At 37.9% G+C, this 16675-nt stretch overlaps 1 protein-coding gene across 9 annotated transcripts in view; it reads left to right on the plus strand.

Moving 5' to 3' along the window:
• Window positions 1-16675, plus strand: part of mical3a (microtubule associated monooxygenase, calponin and LIM domain containing 3a) — a 112051-nt gene that overhangs the window by 50160 nt on the left and 45216 nt on the right. For 4 of the 9 annotated variants that reach the window (XM_065283529.2, XM_065283522.2, XM_065283521.2 and 1 more), the window contains exons 13-25: window positions 168-315; window positions 2771-2967; window positions 3103-3221; window positions 4149-4214; window positions 4298-4477; window positions 5754-5855; window positions 11721-11834; window positions 12481-12600; window positions 12735-12833; window positions 13437-13547; window positions 14787-14885; window positions 15570-15677; window positions 16330-16516. In XM_065283529.2, coding sequence (XP_065139601.1) covers window positions 168-315; window positions 2771-2967; window positions 3103-3221; window positions 4149-4214; window positions 4298-4477; window positions 5754-5855; window positions 11721-11834; window positions 12481-12600; window positions 12735-12833; window positions 13437-13547; window positions 14787-14885; window positions 15570-15677; window positions 16330-16516 — 1650 coding nt within the window. The remainder of the gene's footprint in view (window positions 1-167; window positions 316-2770; window positions 2968-3102; window positions 3222-4148; window positions 4215-4297; window positions 4478-5753; window positions 5856-11720; window positions 11835-12480; window positions 12601-12734; window positions 12834-13436; window positions 13548-14786; window positions 14886-15569; window positions 15678-16329; window positions 16517-16675) is intronic. The other 5 variants (XM_065283526.2, XM_065283527.2, XM_065283528.2 and 2 more) reach the window with 3 other exon arrangements.

Below are 16675 nucleotides of genomic sequence, written 5' to 3' on the forward strand. Positions count from 1 at the left end.
TGTCCTGACTGACCTCTCGAAAGAGAATGGAATGCACCCTGACGTTTTCAGACGCCGATCTGATCATGTGACTAACTCATCCAAGCACCGTTTGGATGCCGGAGCGCTCCTTAATCGAAAACGTTCATGCTTTTAGGCTTGACTTTTATGTACTTTTTCTTTCACAGAATCCATCGCGCGTTCGAGTAAACTACTGAACTGGTGTCAGAGACAAACGGAGGGCTACCGCGGTGTCGGCGTGTCTGACCTTACCACGTCTTGGAAGAGTGGCTTGGCCCTGTGTGCACTCATCCACCGATACAGACCAGACCTCATGTAAGCGCAATATGCCACATGCTGGTCTGAACAAAAACCCTGTGTTATTATATTCTATATTTAGAAATGCAGGAATTGAGGACAAACAGAGCTTCAAAGATCCGCTTCAGGCAAAAAATACTTAAGTTTGATAGATTGGAAGTATTACGCCCCCGCAGTGCAAGGAAGGCAGCAGACGAAGTCAAAGTCCAAATGAATAATGTTTATATAATATTGAGTATTCGCAGAACAAAAAGGGTGGTGTTTGAAGGAATGTGATGATGTTAATTTCCATACACTGACTAGAAATGATACCAAAGCACAATATATGGGTGATTCTCACCAAATTCAGATTTAGAAGGTGTCCAGCATCAGAATTTTTAAAAAGCCCTTGAAGCCAATTTTTTTGCACAAATAAGATTAAGGTTTGAACTTACTATAACCATTATTTTTAGAGGATTTAAAAATATTTCCTATAAAATTATAAAAAAAATTTTAGATAATCAAAATGATCTTTACCGCATACATGACCTTACATTAAATATATGCATTTACAAACTCATGTTTTGGTAATGAGAACTAAAAAGTTGTCTAGGTACTATGACAAACAAAATTTCAACTCTTATCTGGAGAGAAAAAATAAGAACTGCTTACCTGGTAGCCATCTTGAATGTCACAGTCAATTATGTCCCTTCCAACAAATCTTTTTTTGGAAATGTTAGTTCCTTGAGGGCTTAAACATCGATTGAAAATTGTTGCGGAGGATGAGACAATTGGTCTTGGACACATTTATATGTAAGCAATAAGGTACGAGAGGCTGTGCTGTATCGTGAATAAGTAACGGCTGAAGGGCGTTGTTAGGCACGACGCGAAGCGGAGTGCCTGCAACCCCTTCAGCCGTTACTTATTCACGATACAGCACTTGCCTCGAGTACCTTATTGCTTTTATAAAACGGTTACTACACAAAATTAAAGTAAAAAAAAATTAGTGCAACTTTCATGAAGTTAAATCAATAAAAGCATTCTTTCTGCTAGAAAAAATAGTCCCTGACTGCGAACAACAACATGAAAGCTCAAATAAAAACAACAAACTGTTCTCAGACTTTGTCTCATTATATGTTTATGTGTTGCTAAGGGTGTTGCTAAGGGCGCAGTGATATTAAATAGAACTGTTGGGTGAAGCGGTCATAGCAGTGTTTTATCGTGAATAAAGCACACCTATTGACCAATCAGAATCAAGGATTGGAACTAACTGTTTTATAATCCTTATTATTGTCTCTACATTTACCAATGATCACCAAATACCATATTTTTCTCCTTATTATTGTCTCTACATTTACCAATGATCACCAAATACCATATTTTTCTTTACTGTAAATGTTTATAGTATAACATGCACTGAAGCTTTTTATTTTTTTATTATAAATATTTCCATGTCAAAGAACCCAAATCCAGTCATTGACACGTTGCGGTAATGAAAATGTTCCCCTTAAATGTGGAAAAAACAACAAAATTGGTTTGTATGATGTCATTTGAAATCATGTGCAAAATAGTACTGTATGCTTCTTATTTTGATAGCAGTTACTTTTTTTATCAAAATGTTTTATGACATATCTCAAATTTTCTAGGTTTTGCGAGAATCACCCATCTTTAAAAAAGTATATACTTAATTCCAGGTTTTCCAAAAGCATAGAATAGCTTTGTGCAAAGTATAGACTAAAATCCAAGTTGTTTTTTTGCTTGCTTTGGAAAAACAGCATCTTAGTTTTATTTATTTTTTGTATGTTGTTCATAAAGCAATAATATGTATATCACAGAAATGTTTATTTAGCTGCTGCCATTGCGTTTCCTCACCTCATTAACTTTGATAAGCTATTTCCAGCTTTGTTTGTTGTGATATGGTTTTTATTTACATGACCCACTCATCTTTGGATTACAGCACGGTATAATAACAGTGCAGCTGGTGCGGTCGCTCTTTTGCAGAAGGGCAGGATCAGTGCTGTACATATTCTGGTCCGGTCCTGCTCATTGAAAGCGCATAAATTTTATTATAACACTCCATTATAGCAGATGCTGAGTGACCTTTTAAAGCCTCTTCTTATGAGCTCTGTGTTATGGTCAGCTGGGCTTTACTGCATTTGTGTTTGTTAGAAGGCATTAGTCCAATTATGTATGCTGACAATTCCTTCCATCACTGGCTTAATCCAGACCATTATCCGGTGTGATAGAGTTTGATGTTGATGTACTTAGTACTGTTGTAAACATTGGTGATGCTAATACAGCTGTAAAAACAAATGATACAATGAATATAGTCCTGCACAGTGCCTTGAAGATGATTTTTTTTGTATGAATCCACTCGTTTATTTATTTGCATGATGCACATGTGCTCTCTGGGCTATTTATCACAATTGGATAATGATTTCACTTGGGCGTATTTGCTGTATGGTTATGTTTTTCATCTGTGTCATTACTATAGTAACTTTGACTCTCTGGACGAGAAGGACGTGGAGAAAAACAACCAGCTGGCTTTTGACGTAGCTGAAAAAGAGTTTGGGATTTCTCCCATCATGACCGGGAAGGAGATGTCAGTTGTGGTGGAGCCCGACAAGCTGTCCATGGTTATGTACCTCAGCCAGTTTTATGAGATGTTTAAGGACACTGTGCCACCTGGTGGTGAGTTGTAGCCATAGCATATTACTCCTGAAGAACATCTGAATATTGATTTATTATTTATTATTAGCCTTCCCTAGAAAGTAGATAATAATTAATTTTTTGTTTTTTATCATTCATATTTTTGTTTTGTAATAGAAAATCACAACCTAAGCCCCGAGGAGAAGGCTGCGTTGATTGCAAGTACTAAATCGCCCATCTCATTCCTCAGTAAACTGGGTCAAAGCATCGCCATCTCCCGCAAACGAAACCCCAAGGTAGTGTGGTCTGTTTGTTAAAGGATTAGTCAATTTTCTTTAAAAAATTCAGATAATTTACTTACCACCATGCCATTCAAAATGTTGATGTCTTTCTTTGTTCAGTCGAGAAGAAATTAAGTTTTTTGAGGAAAACATTCCTGAATTTTTCTCATTTTAATGGACCCCAACACTTAACAGTTTTAATGCAGTTTAAAATTGCAGTTTGAAATGAAAGAAAAATAAAAAATCTGCACTTTTAAACTACAATTTCTCGTCTTACTCTGGTCCTGTGAAGCGCCAGCGCAACCTCACGTAATACGTTATAACGCCAAGAGGTCATGGATGACGTCTCGAAACTACGCCCCAGTGTTTACAAGTGTGGAGAACAAGGACAGTTTCGACGTTGTTGTATGTCCAATGATACTAATTAATGTCTTTGTGTCAGTTTATTGTTTAAAATGGCAAATTTGCGTTTCATATATATAACACGTGACTTTCCACGTCATTATGCAATTACGTGAGGTCGTACCTGCTCGTCACACAGCCGGAGGAAGAAGAGAAGTTGTGGTTTAAAAGTACATAATTTTAATTTTTCTTGCCAAAAATGACAATCGTTTCGCTAGATAAGACCCTTATGCCTCATTTGGGATCGTTTAGAGTCCTTTGAAACTGCAATTTTAAACTGCATTAAAACTGTTAAGTGTTGGGGTCCATTAAAGTCCATTAAAATGATATAAATCCTGGAATGTTTTCCTCAAAAAACATACTTTCTTCTTGACTGAACAAAGACAGACATCAACAGTTTGGATGACATGGTTGTGAGTAAATTATCTAGATTTTTTTTTAAAGAAAATTTACTAGTCCTTTAAAACGAGCTATAATTTCTTTTTAGTACTGCTGAATTATTTGGATCTTGTGATGAACGCTCTGCTTTTCCTCATGTAGGATAAAAAAGAAAAGGATGTAGATGGAAAAAGACGTAAGACCAGCCAGGCGGGACAATCAGATGATGTAAGCCTGTTTCATAAATGTACACAATAGTAATTTACGTTGACTCTTTTAAAACACCTTGGTTTTTGTTATCTGAACGTCAGGAGGAGCTGCATAGGGTTAATCGAGACGACAGACCATCCATAGCAACGGCACTGGCCGAACGTAAAATAGACTGCACAGCAGCAGCGAACAACAACAACAAAGTGAAGTCAATGGCCACACAGCTGCTAGCAAAGTTTGAGGAGAATGCTCCGGTGCAGTCCACAGGACTTAAGAGACAGGTGAGCTCGACTTGCTGTTGAAAATAACAAGAATATCTGAATTATAAGTGCCCAATTATAGCACTTAAACATGGAAAATGTCAGATTTTCATGATTTTTATGTCCCATTTAAGAACTGTCAGATTCGATTGTGTGGCAGTTGTACGGCTATATTTGAGTTATATATACATAATTCAAGGCCCTGGCAAGTTTGTGAAAATATACATACATAGATACAGATCATTGAAAGTGCTTGAATCTATTTTATGCAAAAAAAAATTCTGGAAAACAAATCCATATTATTCCTTGTGTAGTGTAGGATAATATCATAAAAAAATTTAAGCACACATGCTAAACTGTTCACTTTAAATGCTTATATCTTCTGTATGCGAATGTTGATTCATACCCAAATGCTTTTTTGCATAGTTGTGTTTGACACATGAAAACGTCTCTGGTTACGTATGCAACTGTTGTTCCCTGAGGAGGGAATGAGACGCTGCGTCTCCCTTGCCATACTTCCTGTGTCCCTGTAATGCCGTCTTTGGCAATATTTCAGATAGCAATATACTTCCTGGCTCCCGCGTCACCCGGTCTTTGTCGTTAAGCCTCACCATTGGTTGAATTTGATATACACATTCAGACGTACTTACCCTTGGAGGCGTCCCTAAAGTGTCACCGCAGTGACGCAGCGCGGGTTCCCTTGAAAGGGAACTGTAACAATGTATCTTAAAAGGTAACACATTGTAACCTTGCTCTCATTTGAAATGTGTCCCCACATTTAGTCATTGAATTTGAGTTTATTGGACTTGGAAAGTCCTTGAATTTTAAGTTCACTAAGGTGTGGGAACCCTGCCTTGTGCTTTGGATCACGGTTGGACTGATGCTGCAATATTACACACGGTTTTTTAATGCATTTAAACGGTTAATCATACTTCTCAGGTTTTTTGTTCATTTATGTTTTCGACTACTTGCATGGAAACTGTTCACTTAAGATATCATTGCTTGACTAGAGGGTCTATACTTTATTCTTCTTCTATTCTGTTCAGTTCATTATTTCTTCCTGGTAATTAGTTTTTTTACAGCTTGCCATATATTGATGATTTTTTTTATCTACATCTCATAAAGTTTATTTATCTTTTAGTTTTTGGTTTGCATGCCTCTCTTTATTTCTCATTTCTGTTCTTTTGCATTCTTTTCCCTCAATACTTTTTTTAACGCTGATGGTGGCTCGTGTCTTTGGCACTCGTTGGCATTTCACTGGTCACTTGAACTGTCGCATACGTGCCACTGGTCACAGGGGGACTCTATGCCCAATTTGGGGCTGCTGCTGGTCCCCTCTCCAGCCCCACCTTTTCTGAGAGAGCCCACACGGGTCATGCAGCTCCCTGCATGGAGGAAGGTAAAACGTGGAGTAAATGTCCTTTTTCCCAGATCCCCATTAACTCTATAAATACCCACTTACCTCACCCGCTCATCGATTTGTCGTCATCCTTTTGTGTAGATTAATTTTGTCTTGAATATCCCACTTACACTCTCAGTCAAAGTTTATTTTAGTAATGTTTTGTGTGTTGCATTTCTTAAATGCAGTTTGTGTGTATGTGCATGTGTGTGTATATGTTCAGAGGCGCACACAGTTACAGGAGCAGATGAGTTTTCGTTATAAAGAAAGACTAAAGCATCAGACTCTGCCCATCAGACAGGAACAGGTATAGATGGCATAATATTGTCACCTATGCTTTCTCCCCATGCAGAAACCTAGAATGTCAAACCCACAAAGTGGCAATTTATTATCCCATTAACTTGTATTTACCTGTGCTGTTGTGGTAGTTTACTGTTTAACTAGGATACAACCTGGAGGCAGATTTTTCTGCACTGTGGTTTGATTGCATTTTCAGTTTGATTAAGACGAATGATCTGAATGCTTTGCTTATTGTTCTGGTGCTTTGATATTTGTTATTCTCAGATTGTAGTGGTTTAGATGTGGTTTTGATATGCATACCATTCATATGGGAGGTCTGTGTGTGTGTTTAGACTATTTTAAGTGGTACTTTAAATCTCCCCGTTAGAAAGGTTTTGTATTGGGTTACTGTTGTTTGTCCTCTGTTAACAACATTTCTGTCACTCATCGTGTACTACAAAAATCCCATGTGTGAGAATTGCTAAATCAACTTAAATCTAGATTTAAATTGAACTCAGATGCACTGTTTAAACATGTGTTTTCATATGAGGAGCTCAGATGTTAAAGCCTCTAAATGGCACCTCTATCAAAAATGACATACTGACTGCGTTTACATGCACAGAATAAGCGGATAACTCTCAAAAATCTGCTTATTATCGAAAATTGAGTGTGTTTACATGCACAGAATAAGCGGATAACTATCAAAAATCTGCTTATTATAGAAAACTGTTTTCATGCGTTTACATGTAAATCAATAAACCGGCTATGCAGACAACTGCGTTTACATGGGACTTGGAGAATTATCAGTTTTCTCGCTGGCAGTGACGTCACCACCTATAGTACATAATAGTCGATCAAAAAGCCAACGGCATATCTGTCTTAAGCTGTACTTTTGTAGCCTAGAAATCTAGACGCACCCTAGCGGCCGCAAAATATATTTGCTGCCAGGGTTAAGTCTAGGCACTCACAATACACTTAACAGCTCCAAAAACCAAAATTTGGTCAGGCCAATCACATCGTGTGTAGCGTCTGTGGGGCGGGCTTAACATGATGACGACAGAGTTGCAACGGTTCCTACTTGAAAACAAAGAATGGCTGCTGCTGCTGCTGGCGAACAGCTTTCTTTTGAAGCGGCTTTGGCCGCGACTCTGGAGGACTTAGACTTATGTTTTTCTTTGAGAGAAGAGCAAATAACCCTACTGAAGTCCTTTTTAAGCAAGAAAGATGTGTTGGGAGTTTTGCCGACTGGTTACGGTAACTACGTCACCTTCTTCGTTGCTCTGATTGGTCATAGCGCTATCCTATTGCGTGCAGAGGCATTTTGAGGGACAACCTTATATCCCGCCCCTTGCATTGAGCCGTTTGTGTGAAGAGTTGCCAGACCTTACATCTTGATGTAGGTCTGGCTAACCAGGCTAGTACTTTTGTATTTCTCCTCCTGTCTGCAGAACCTGTAAATGTAACATGAGCTTCTATTTTCACAGTTTCTCTGCCAACTGCTTTAGTCAAGCGGCGACTTTTATGCGTTACCTTGCGCTTACTTCCGCGTGTGACGTTTATCTTTCATACGCGGAGACATGCGCAGATTGCGCACAAGGACAAAACCGTGAGAAAGCGGGTTAAGGTGTTTACATGCCACGCGAAATCGGCGTAATGAGCAAAAAACTACCTGTGCCGATCGGTTTTTGCTTACGCCGTTTATGGGCTTTCCCCGATTAAAGAAAACCGATTTACGCGTTTACATGACCCCACGTGTTATCAGTTTATTAAGCATAATCGGCGTAAGACTGTGCATGTAAACGCACTCATTATTTTCATGCTTTTACATGCTAATCAATAAACCGGCTATGCTGTATACGGTGTATACATGTTTTATGTGTATACATAGTACATCTAGTGGTTCAAAAAGCCAATGGGAAATTTGTCTTAAGCTATAATGTTGTATTTCTTCTCATGCATTTCTTTGCATGAACATACACTGTAAAAAATGATGTGTTAATTTTTTAAACATTGTGTGTGTCATGACATTTTACGTGTTATTTCATGGTAAAATAAATGAAAGGGACAACACAAGTTGTGTTAAAAACAGTGATGGGAGAAACGCGTTATAAAGTAATTCCATTATGTCTTGTCAGCAAGTGTAGAGTAACACGAGTAACAGACTCATTTAAATTTCAGTAATTGTAACTGTGTTACTTGATTTAAAAAAAAAATTGTTACATGCTCATTACCGCTAAAAGTGGTGGAAGTACAGTAATGGAATTACTTTGTAACGCGTTACTCCCATCACTGTTTTTTACACAACTTGTGTTGTCCCTTTCATTTATTTTAACATGAAATAACGCCTTAAAGGGACACTTCACCCATTTGCATTAAGCTTTGTATAGATGGGTTTCAGTCATGTGACTTTTTACGTCATGCCGCCATCTTGAGGACCTACCGAGTACCAGTAGGCTACTGACAAGCATTGGCTGGCTTGCTACGATTTAGGGATTTCTTATCTTTTATTGTCTATGATTCTTATGGATACGGGAAATGGCTACGAAAGACAACATGTCGCACCTCGACTGTCATGAAAAGAAACGCGACTTTAAAAAAAATTATCTTGGTTAGGGTGTGATGCCTACTCGATCCCTGATACGTTCTTCCAGCCGCTGTTCGCTGCTACCGAACTACCACTATTTTACAACATAAGAAGGCGCCACACAACATGAAACTTTGCTCGAAGTATCACCTGCATCTCTACACATGAACGCGAACATTGAGAACATTGTTTGTGTACACAGAGTTTAATAAAAAGAAAGTTTTGTACAACTGACTTTGGCTGTTATGGTGTCTGCTCGTCATCTCTGCCAGACGGAAATAATCGATTTCTGAATGCGAATGAATGAATCTCATATGAGGCTCCTTTATCAACTAGAAGGTCAATATTGTTTTTCACTTGCGACAAAACAACGAATTATCCGTGCATTTTTATGGAACTATGCTTTAGGAGCTATCCATCTTTACTCTCCTCCCTCCTTACGTTGCATTCGCAGATCGATACATCTGTACTGGGAAGATGGCGGCGAGCGGAAGCCAAATCAACCAAAGTCAGTTGTTCAAAACCTTCTTTTTAGTAAACTCTTTGTTCACAAACAATGTTCTCAATGCTCGAGTTCACGTGTAGAGACACAGGCGATACTTCGAGCAAAATATCATGTTGTGTCGAGCCTTCTTAGTGTTGTAAAAATAGCGATTTTGATGCTCACAACATTTTGAAGGCATAGCTTCTAGTTCTTTTGCGACCACTTCAGGTCCTCAAAATGGCGGAAGACAAGTGAGTGACGTCAGCTGAAACCCATGTATAGTTAGAACCCCAGTCATGTTTTTGAATGGTCATGCATCATTTTCTCAGTTGCTGCTGAGAAAGGAGAAAGGCAGATTTCAGTGTTGCACTTCCTTCTTTCAATGATGTAAAAATCATCATTTTGCATCATTGAAAGAAGGAAGTCCAATATCTTTGTTGAGGGAGTGAGACTACAAACACCCCTTTTCTCGGTCAAATAGGCACCAAATTCTAAATGTATGTTACATTTCACCCACAAATATAACACACTTTCAATAAAGATTAATGTTTCTACGGGTGAAATGCTCCTATAAATGGCATGACACACACAATGTGTAAGAAATTAACACATCATTTTTTGCAGTGTAACTGCGAGAAAGAGGGTTAAGGTGTTTACATGCAACACGAAATTGGGGTGATGAGCAAAAAACTACTTGTGACGATTGTATTTTGTTTACGCTATTTATGGGCTTTCCCCAATAAAAGTAAATCGGTTTATGCATTTACATGACCCCACGCATTATCAGTTTATTAAAGGACAAGTTCGGTATTTTAGACTTAAAGCCCTGTTTTCAGATTGTTTATGGTGAAATAGAATGGTTTTGACTGAAATTTCGACATTTTCGGCTGCCCTGAGAATTTTCGCGTGTTTGTGTTTCAGCTCAGACCTCTACAATGGGTTTAATGGTGCACTGGAACAATCCTTTCTAAAATGCATTAAACTTTCGTTTACAAAGACGTGAAACTCACCGAGTGGTCAGGGGTGTTCACTGGTATGCTCACACAAAAATCGCTGCAAAAGATGCTTTCCAACAGCTGTTTTATCGTAGTTTTTACCAACTCCATTGACATGTATTAGATGTGCTGTGAGGTATGGTATTACTCTGCGCCGGGAACTTTGTTTCAATTCTTGCAATTGGCAAAGGCGGATTAGCGCCACCACCTGGGCTGGAGTGTCTATTATTCAAGCTCTAAGCGGAAGAATGTACGGGTGTGAGGCGTTTGGGAAAATAGGTCCACAAGTTAACAACGAATGCTAAAACAGCTGTTGGAAAGCATCTTTTGGAGCGATTTTTGTGTGAGCATACCAGTGAACACCCCTGACCACTAGGTGAGTTTCACGTCTTTGTAAACGAAAGTTTAATGCATTTTAGAAAGGATTGTTCCAGTGTACCATTAAACCCATTGTAGAGGTCTGAGCTGAAACACAAACACGCGAAAATTCTCAGGGCAGCCGAAAATGTCGAAATTTCAGTCAAAACCATTCTATTTCACCATAAACAATCTGAAAACAGGGCTTTAAGTCTAAAATACCGAACTTGTCCTTTAAGCATAATCGGCCTAAGACTGTGCATGTAAACACACGCAATGATAATAACTGAATGTTTTCGGCATGTATTATACGTTCATCAAATACTATCGCTTCAAATCCTCCTAATCCAGGCCATACAGAAATACAGTTTTGTTGGCAGAATCTATAAAGAGCCTGATAAAAATGCTCATTTACAACGAAACATGTCAAACACACTTAGAGGATTTTGCATCTGAGCTCTTCATACACGGAAAAAAGTTAAAGTTGGATCAACTTAAAAAATTACTTCAATTGGTAACAAAGTTTTTCAACTTCAAGTTCCTCACTTACGTGAAAATTTAAGGTGAACATTTTTTTTTAAATACTTAAAAGTAAAATTTTAGGCGTTACCAATTGAAGTAAGTTTTCAATTTAATCCAACTTTTACTTTTTTCAGTGTATCCACAAGTTAAAGCAAAAGAAGGTTTGTGATGGCCTTTGAGAAACTAAATGATAACAAGTGCAAACTAAATAATAACTATACAAGGGATGCATCATATGTTCGGCAATTGAAAAAAAAAGTGAAAACTGAAAACAAAATAAGCATCTTTCTGTGACAATTTAAAATGCTTTCACGATACCGACATGTATGCTGCATTATAAAGCGTGCGTGCGTGCCTTTCTCTCTCTACGATTGCCTCATCAAAAACATTATTGTTCAGTAAAAGTATTTAATTGTCTGGTGAAAATTCTTTTAATTTATTTAACACTATTTCTATTTTCAGCAGAATAGTTTCGGTTACTGAACTTTTAGTGCATCCCTAGACTATACCCTAGTTAGAAATGTGTGCTTGTTGTGTGGATGATATTAGTAGGTAGATTGAGCTGAGGCTGATGAATGTTTGTGAGATGTTTGCTGTATAGTCTGGTTTCTCAAAAGTCTCAATACTGTCTTATCTTTCTGAAGGCCAGCAGCAGTACTGAGGTCTTGAGGAGCTGCCCTAAGAAAACCATTCTCCTCTCTTCCTCCTCACCTTCATCTTCCTCCTCATTCTCTTCATCGTTTCTTCCACACACACAGGTGACACTGAACATCATCCTGTCGCTCGTCTGTACTATCTTAAGCATCCCTCTAACATAGCCGTTTAATATGTAAAGGTAAAAAGTTCTCTCCAGAGGAAATCTCTATGGAGGAAATAAATAGGATTGCTATACTGATGGCTAAGAATGTGGGTGATCTTATTAGATGATATTTTATTTTTTATCAGTTAATAAGGCTTACTTTATGGCCTTTATTAATTTAGTCTTGTCTGCTTTTAGTGTTGTGACAACTAACACATTGGTGGCATCTCTGACCCTTTCTGAACACGCATTAGAAAATCCTGCATGTAATATTTTGTGTGTCATCTAGTGAAATTGTTGTGTCTGGAGGTCTGGTAATTTGTATGAATGATTTGAACTTTAATTACATTATGTCACAGTAAAACAGTTTAGATAACAATGCTGCTTCGTTTTGTATGCGGTTCAGTTTTGATCGAAAAGACTTGTTGATATAAGTCCTCACTGCACTTAGTGATTTTGTTTGGAAAGCACCGTAATTGTGAATCTGCATGTTTGTGTGTGGCTCTCCATCTTAATAAAGTGCCTTATTTTTCTTAAATTTTTAATAATGAAAGCTCAGAGTTTGTGTCTTGAGTTTCAGCTTACATCCGCCTCTCCGTTTACAGGATGTTAATCAGTTTAGTGTGGATGATTTAGAGCCGATACGTATGCCCAGTGTTCAGGAGAGAGCTGAGACTTTAGCTGGTAGATTTAAAGGCGAACCTGAACGGAAGAAGCCGCCACAGGTAGAGCAAATGGTTGAAAAGTGGGATTTGAGATTTTAATGACACTAAATGGTTTTGATGGTTTTCTTTTACATTCTCCCTCTTTCCATACAAATTGAAAATGCTGTTTTTTTCTTCGTCTGAATCTTTTGGAGGTTATGAAAAAGCCATCACGGTTCTTTATTGAGCAGTGGCTTTTGACCCACGACCTCAGTCCTGAGCAGCGTGTCCATCCCAGTGACCATGAGAAGCAGGTAGACCTGCCTGTGCATGACTCCATCCCTTCTACCTTAAACTCATGGTGGCTTGAGTGCAGTTTCAAATAACTCAAAGTTCTTTCCTAATGGATTTTATGTAGCAGATGTGCATGTGATTTGGGTCTTGGAAAATTATATTAAAGGGGACAGAGAACGAAAAAACATTTTTCCCTTGTCTTTGTTGAATAATGGTAGTCTACCCGCATTCACGAACATACAAAAAGTTCTAGACATGCTAAACATCTCAGTCTCATAGAAATTCCTCTTTTAGAAATGTCAGCCAGAAAACGGCCCAATCTGAAAAACTGATGCTTATGACATCACAGGCATCTAACTGCCCCTCCACTTTAAAATAGTTGGCTACATTTTTTGAGTGGCAGCAAAGTCAGCCAATCAGTAATGAGATTGCAAGTTAAGCCAGTAGGGGGAGCCAAATAGGTGCAAAACTTCTAAGGCATTACAGACCCAAACAAAAATTTTTTTGTCTACATGTCACATCACAGAACAAGGATAAATACTCTGTTCAATCATTCTATGTCACCTTTAATAGAATATGATATTATCTTTACATAATGACATATGAGAATGTCTCTCTCACAGCAAAGGGAGATTTTGCGTTCGGACGATCACATGCCTTTACACATCCCCAGTATTCAGGAGAGAGCTGAGAGGTTAGCCTCTAACTTTAAAGACAAACCAGCCCGTCCCAAGGTGAACCATCCACACCAGCTGTCCTTGAACATAGCCCATTTTCTAAAGATGAATACAGTAGCGTAACACTTAAAGGAACAGTTTTCAAATTTTTCCAAAAAAAAAAATATTTTGAAAAATGGTTATGCAAATATCAACTATTCCCTTAAACAAAGATTAAAGGATTAGTCAAATTTCTTAAAAAAAAAATCCAGATAATTTACTCACCACCATGTCATCCAAAATGTTGATGTCTTTCTTTGTTCAGTCGAGAAGAAATTATGTTTTTTGAGGAAAACATTCCAGGATTCTTCTCATTTTAATGGACTTTAATTGACCCCAACACTTTTAATGCAGTCTAAAATTGCAGTTTCAAAGGACTCTAAACGATGCCAAACGAGGCGTAAGGGTCTTATCTAGCGAAATGATTGACATTTTTGGCAAGAAAACTAAAAAACATGCACTTTTAAACCACAACTTGTCGTCTTCCTCCGATCGTGTGAAGCGCCAGCGCAACCTTGCGTAATACATCATCACATCAAGAGGTCATGGATGACATATGGAAAACTACGCCCCCGTGTTTACAATTGTGGAGAAAGAGGACCGTTCCGATGTTGTTATATGTTGAATGATACTAATTAATGTCGTTGTGTCAGTTTATTGTTTAAAATATTCCGCAAATGTGCGTTTCATATATGTAACTCGTGACCTTTCGACGTCATTACGCAAATACGCGAGGTCGCGCTGACTCGTCACACAGCCGGAGAAAGAAAAGGAGTTGTGGTTTAAAAGTGCATATTTTTTATTTTTCTTGCCAAAAACGACAATCGTTTTGCTAGATAAGAATCTTATGCCTCGTTTGGGATCGTTTAGAGTCCTTTGAAACTGCTATTTTAAACTGCATTAAAACTGTTAAGTGTTGGGGTCCATTAAAGTCCATTAAAATGAGAAAAATCCTGGAATGTTTTCCTCAAAAAACATAATTTCTTCTCGACTGAACAAAGAAAGACATCAACATTTTGAATGACATGGTGGTGAGTAAATTATCTGGATTTTTTTTTAAGAAAATGGATTAATCCTTTAAGCAAACATTTGACACAATAGCTGGACACAGCTACAACTAAGAAGTGCATTATTTTAACATTCACTATTCGAACACCACCGATTACTTACAACCTTTCTGTCATCATCAACCTTCTGATGTTTCCCTCATCGCTGCTTCTCTCATTCTCATCCTGTGTTTCTATACTTTTTTTAAAGTCAAAGAAAAAGACATCACATTTCTTTATGCAGCAGTGGTACAGGTCACGTGACGTGAGGTCTTCTATCCCCCGGCACTCCCCGGGATCTTTCCGGCAGGTAGCAGCGATGCGCCTTTGTTTTTTTTTTCTAACACAAACTCTTATGGCGGAGGCAGCTGGTGTGCCGTGTTGTCTAGTTCATGCCATTTTCATGAATAACCAGAGTGCACTTGTGTGACACTTCACGGTAGACTGTGCTGATATAGTTTTTCCTATTTAAATATGCAGTGTGTTTTAATATGCATTTGTTCATACATGATCTATTTTCATGTGGTGCATGAAGGATATTTCTGGATAGCCTAATCTGGCTATTAAATATTTATAATATAAATATAATATCTATATTATTTAATGCATTGCTGTTTCGTATTAATGTACTTAATCGAGACTTTGATTGTGCAAGGTTTTTTTTTGCGTTCACTGTTTGTGTGTTCACGACTTGCAGTGCGTGTGTTTACTACTCACTGGAATGCGTTAAATGCAGATATACCATAATGGTCATTACGTCACTTAATTTTCACTTGTCATCTACACCATCTGTTCGACCAAGGATGCTAGAACATTTAAGTCTAACTTTTATTATTTTTGTTGGCCTTTTCATTTTCATTTTGTTCTGACACATCTTGCATTATGGCTGCATTAACTTTAACACTTTTGATTTTCTATGATCATCAGTAGCTTTATTTCTTCTGTCACTCACTTATTCTCTCATTTATACTTTTGTCCTGTTTGCCACATGTAGAAGTATATTAAGATGTACACAGGGGGTGTGAGCTCACTGGCTGAGCAAATAGCCAATCAGCTTCAGCCTCAGGACAACTGCAGACCCCTTCTTGAGAAAAGGGATTTGGTAAGAATTATGGGTGTTGGAGTGTTGGCACGTAGCACAGTGTAAACCCATGAGAATAGACCTTTAAACACTAAATGCTTTAGCATACAGACATATGGATGATTTAATAAGTACATTTGGTGTCCAAAGTCATTTTATCATGTTTTCTTTTTATTGTTTTAATAATTTTCTAATGATTGCCATCTATCACAAGATGTTACAGGATGTTCGAGCAAAAGTCTGAGATAATAGCATTTTTGTAAAGGACTTTTGTTAGAGATCAGATGTAGAGTGATGATCAAAACACACACCAAGTTTTTTCCTATTTTGAGAGAAGTGTTTTATAAGTTGTGTTAGGGGAAATATGGATTGCCGTACAAACTTATCATTGGCAGGGAATCATTTTGTCTTTAATTGACGAGATAGCTCATCAATGGCGGAGAAAGAGTTAAACAGTGTCAACATGGTCTTTTATTCATCATCACCAATTTGCAAGATTTCATGAGTTGGAGATTGTGAGTTTTGAATGTTTGACTCCTATCTATATCAAGTTGATGCTTTATCGTTATGGATTATGCAGTGTTTTACATAGGTGTCTTTCTTGGTATTTGTCTGTGTCTCTAGTCTTTTCACTTAAAAAGACCTGAACTAACATCTCCTTTTCTCTCTGCAGGGTTCTTTGCGGAAGGAGTTTCCTCAGAACATTGGCGGCAGTGATGTGTGTTTCTTCTGTCGGCGGCGCGTCTATGTCATGGAGCGTCTCAGCGCCGAGGGAAAGTTTTTCCATCGCAGCTGCTTCAAGTGTGACTACTGTGGCACCACCCTCCGTCTGTCCTCGTATGCCTTCGATGTTGAGGATGGTATGAAATATAAACAAACAAAATAAGTACTTATTCTTAGAAATATATTATTAATAAAACTTAATAAATTAAATGTAGACCAGGTTAAGGACATTTTATTTATTTATTAGACTTTGATATCCTGTAGTCATTGTTGATGGATGTAAGGGTGTTTTCTGA

This window comes from Paramisgurnus dabryanus, chromosome 9 (genome assembly GCF_030506205.2).
Source record: "Paramisgurnus dabryanus chromosome 9, PD_genome_1.1, whole genome shotgun sequence".
Classification (NCBI taxonomy): domain Eukaryota; kingdom Metazoa; phylum Chordata; class Actinopteri; order Cypriniformes; family Cobitidae; genus Paramisgurnus; species Paramisgurnus dabryanus.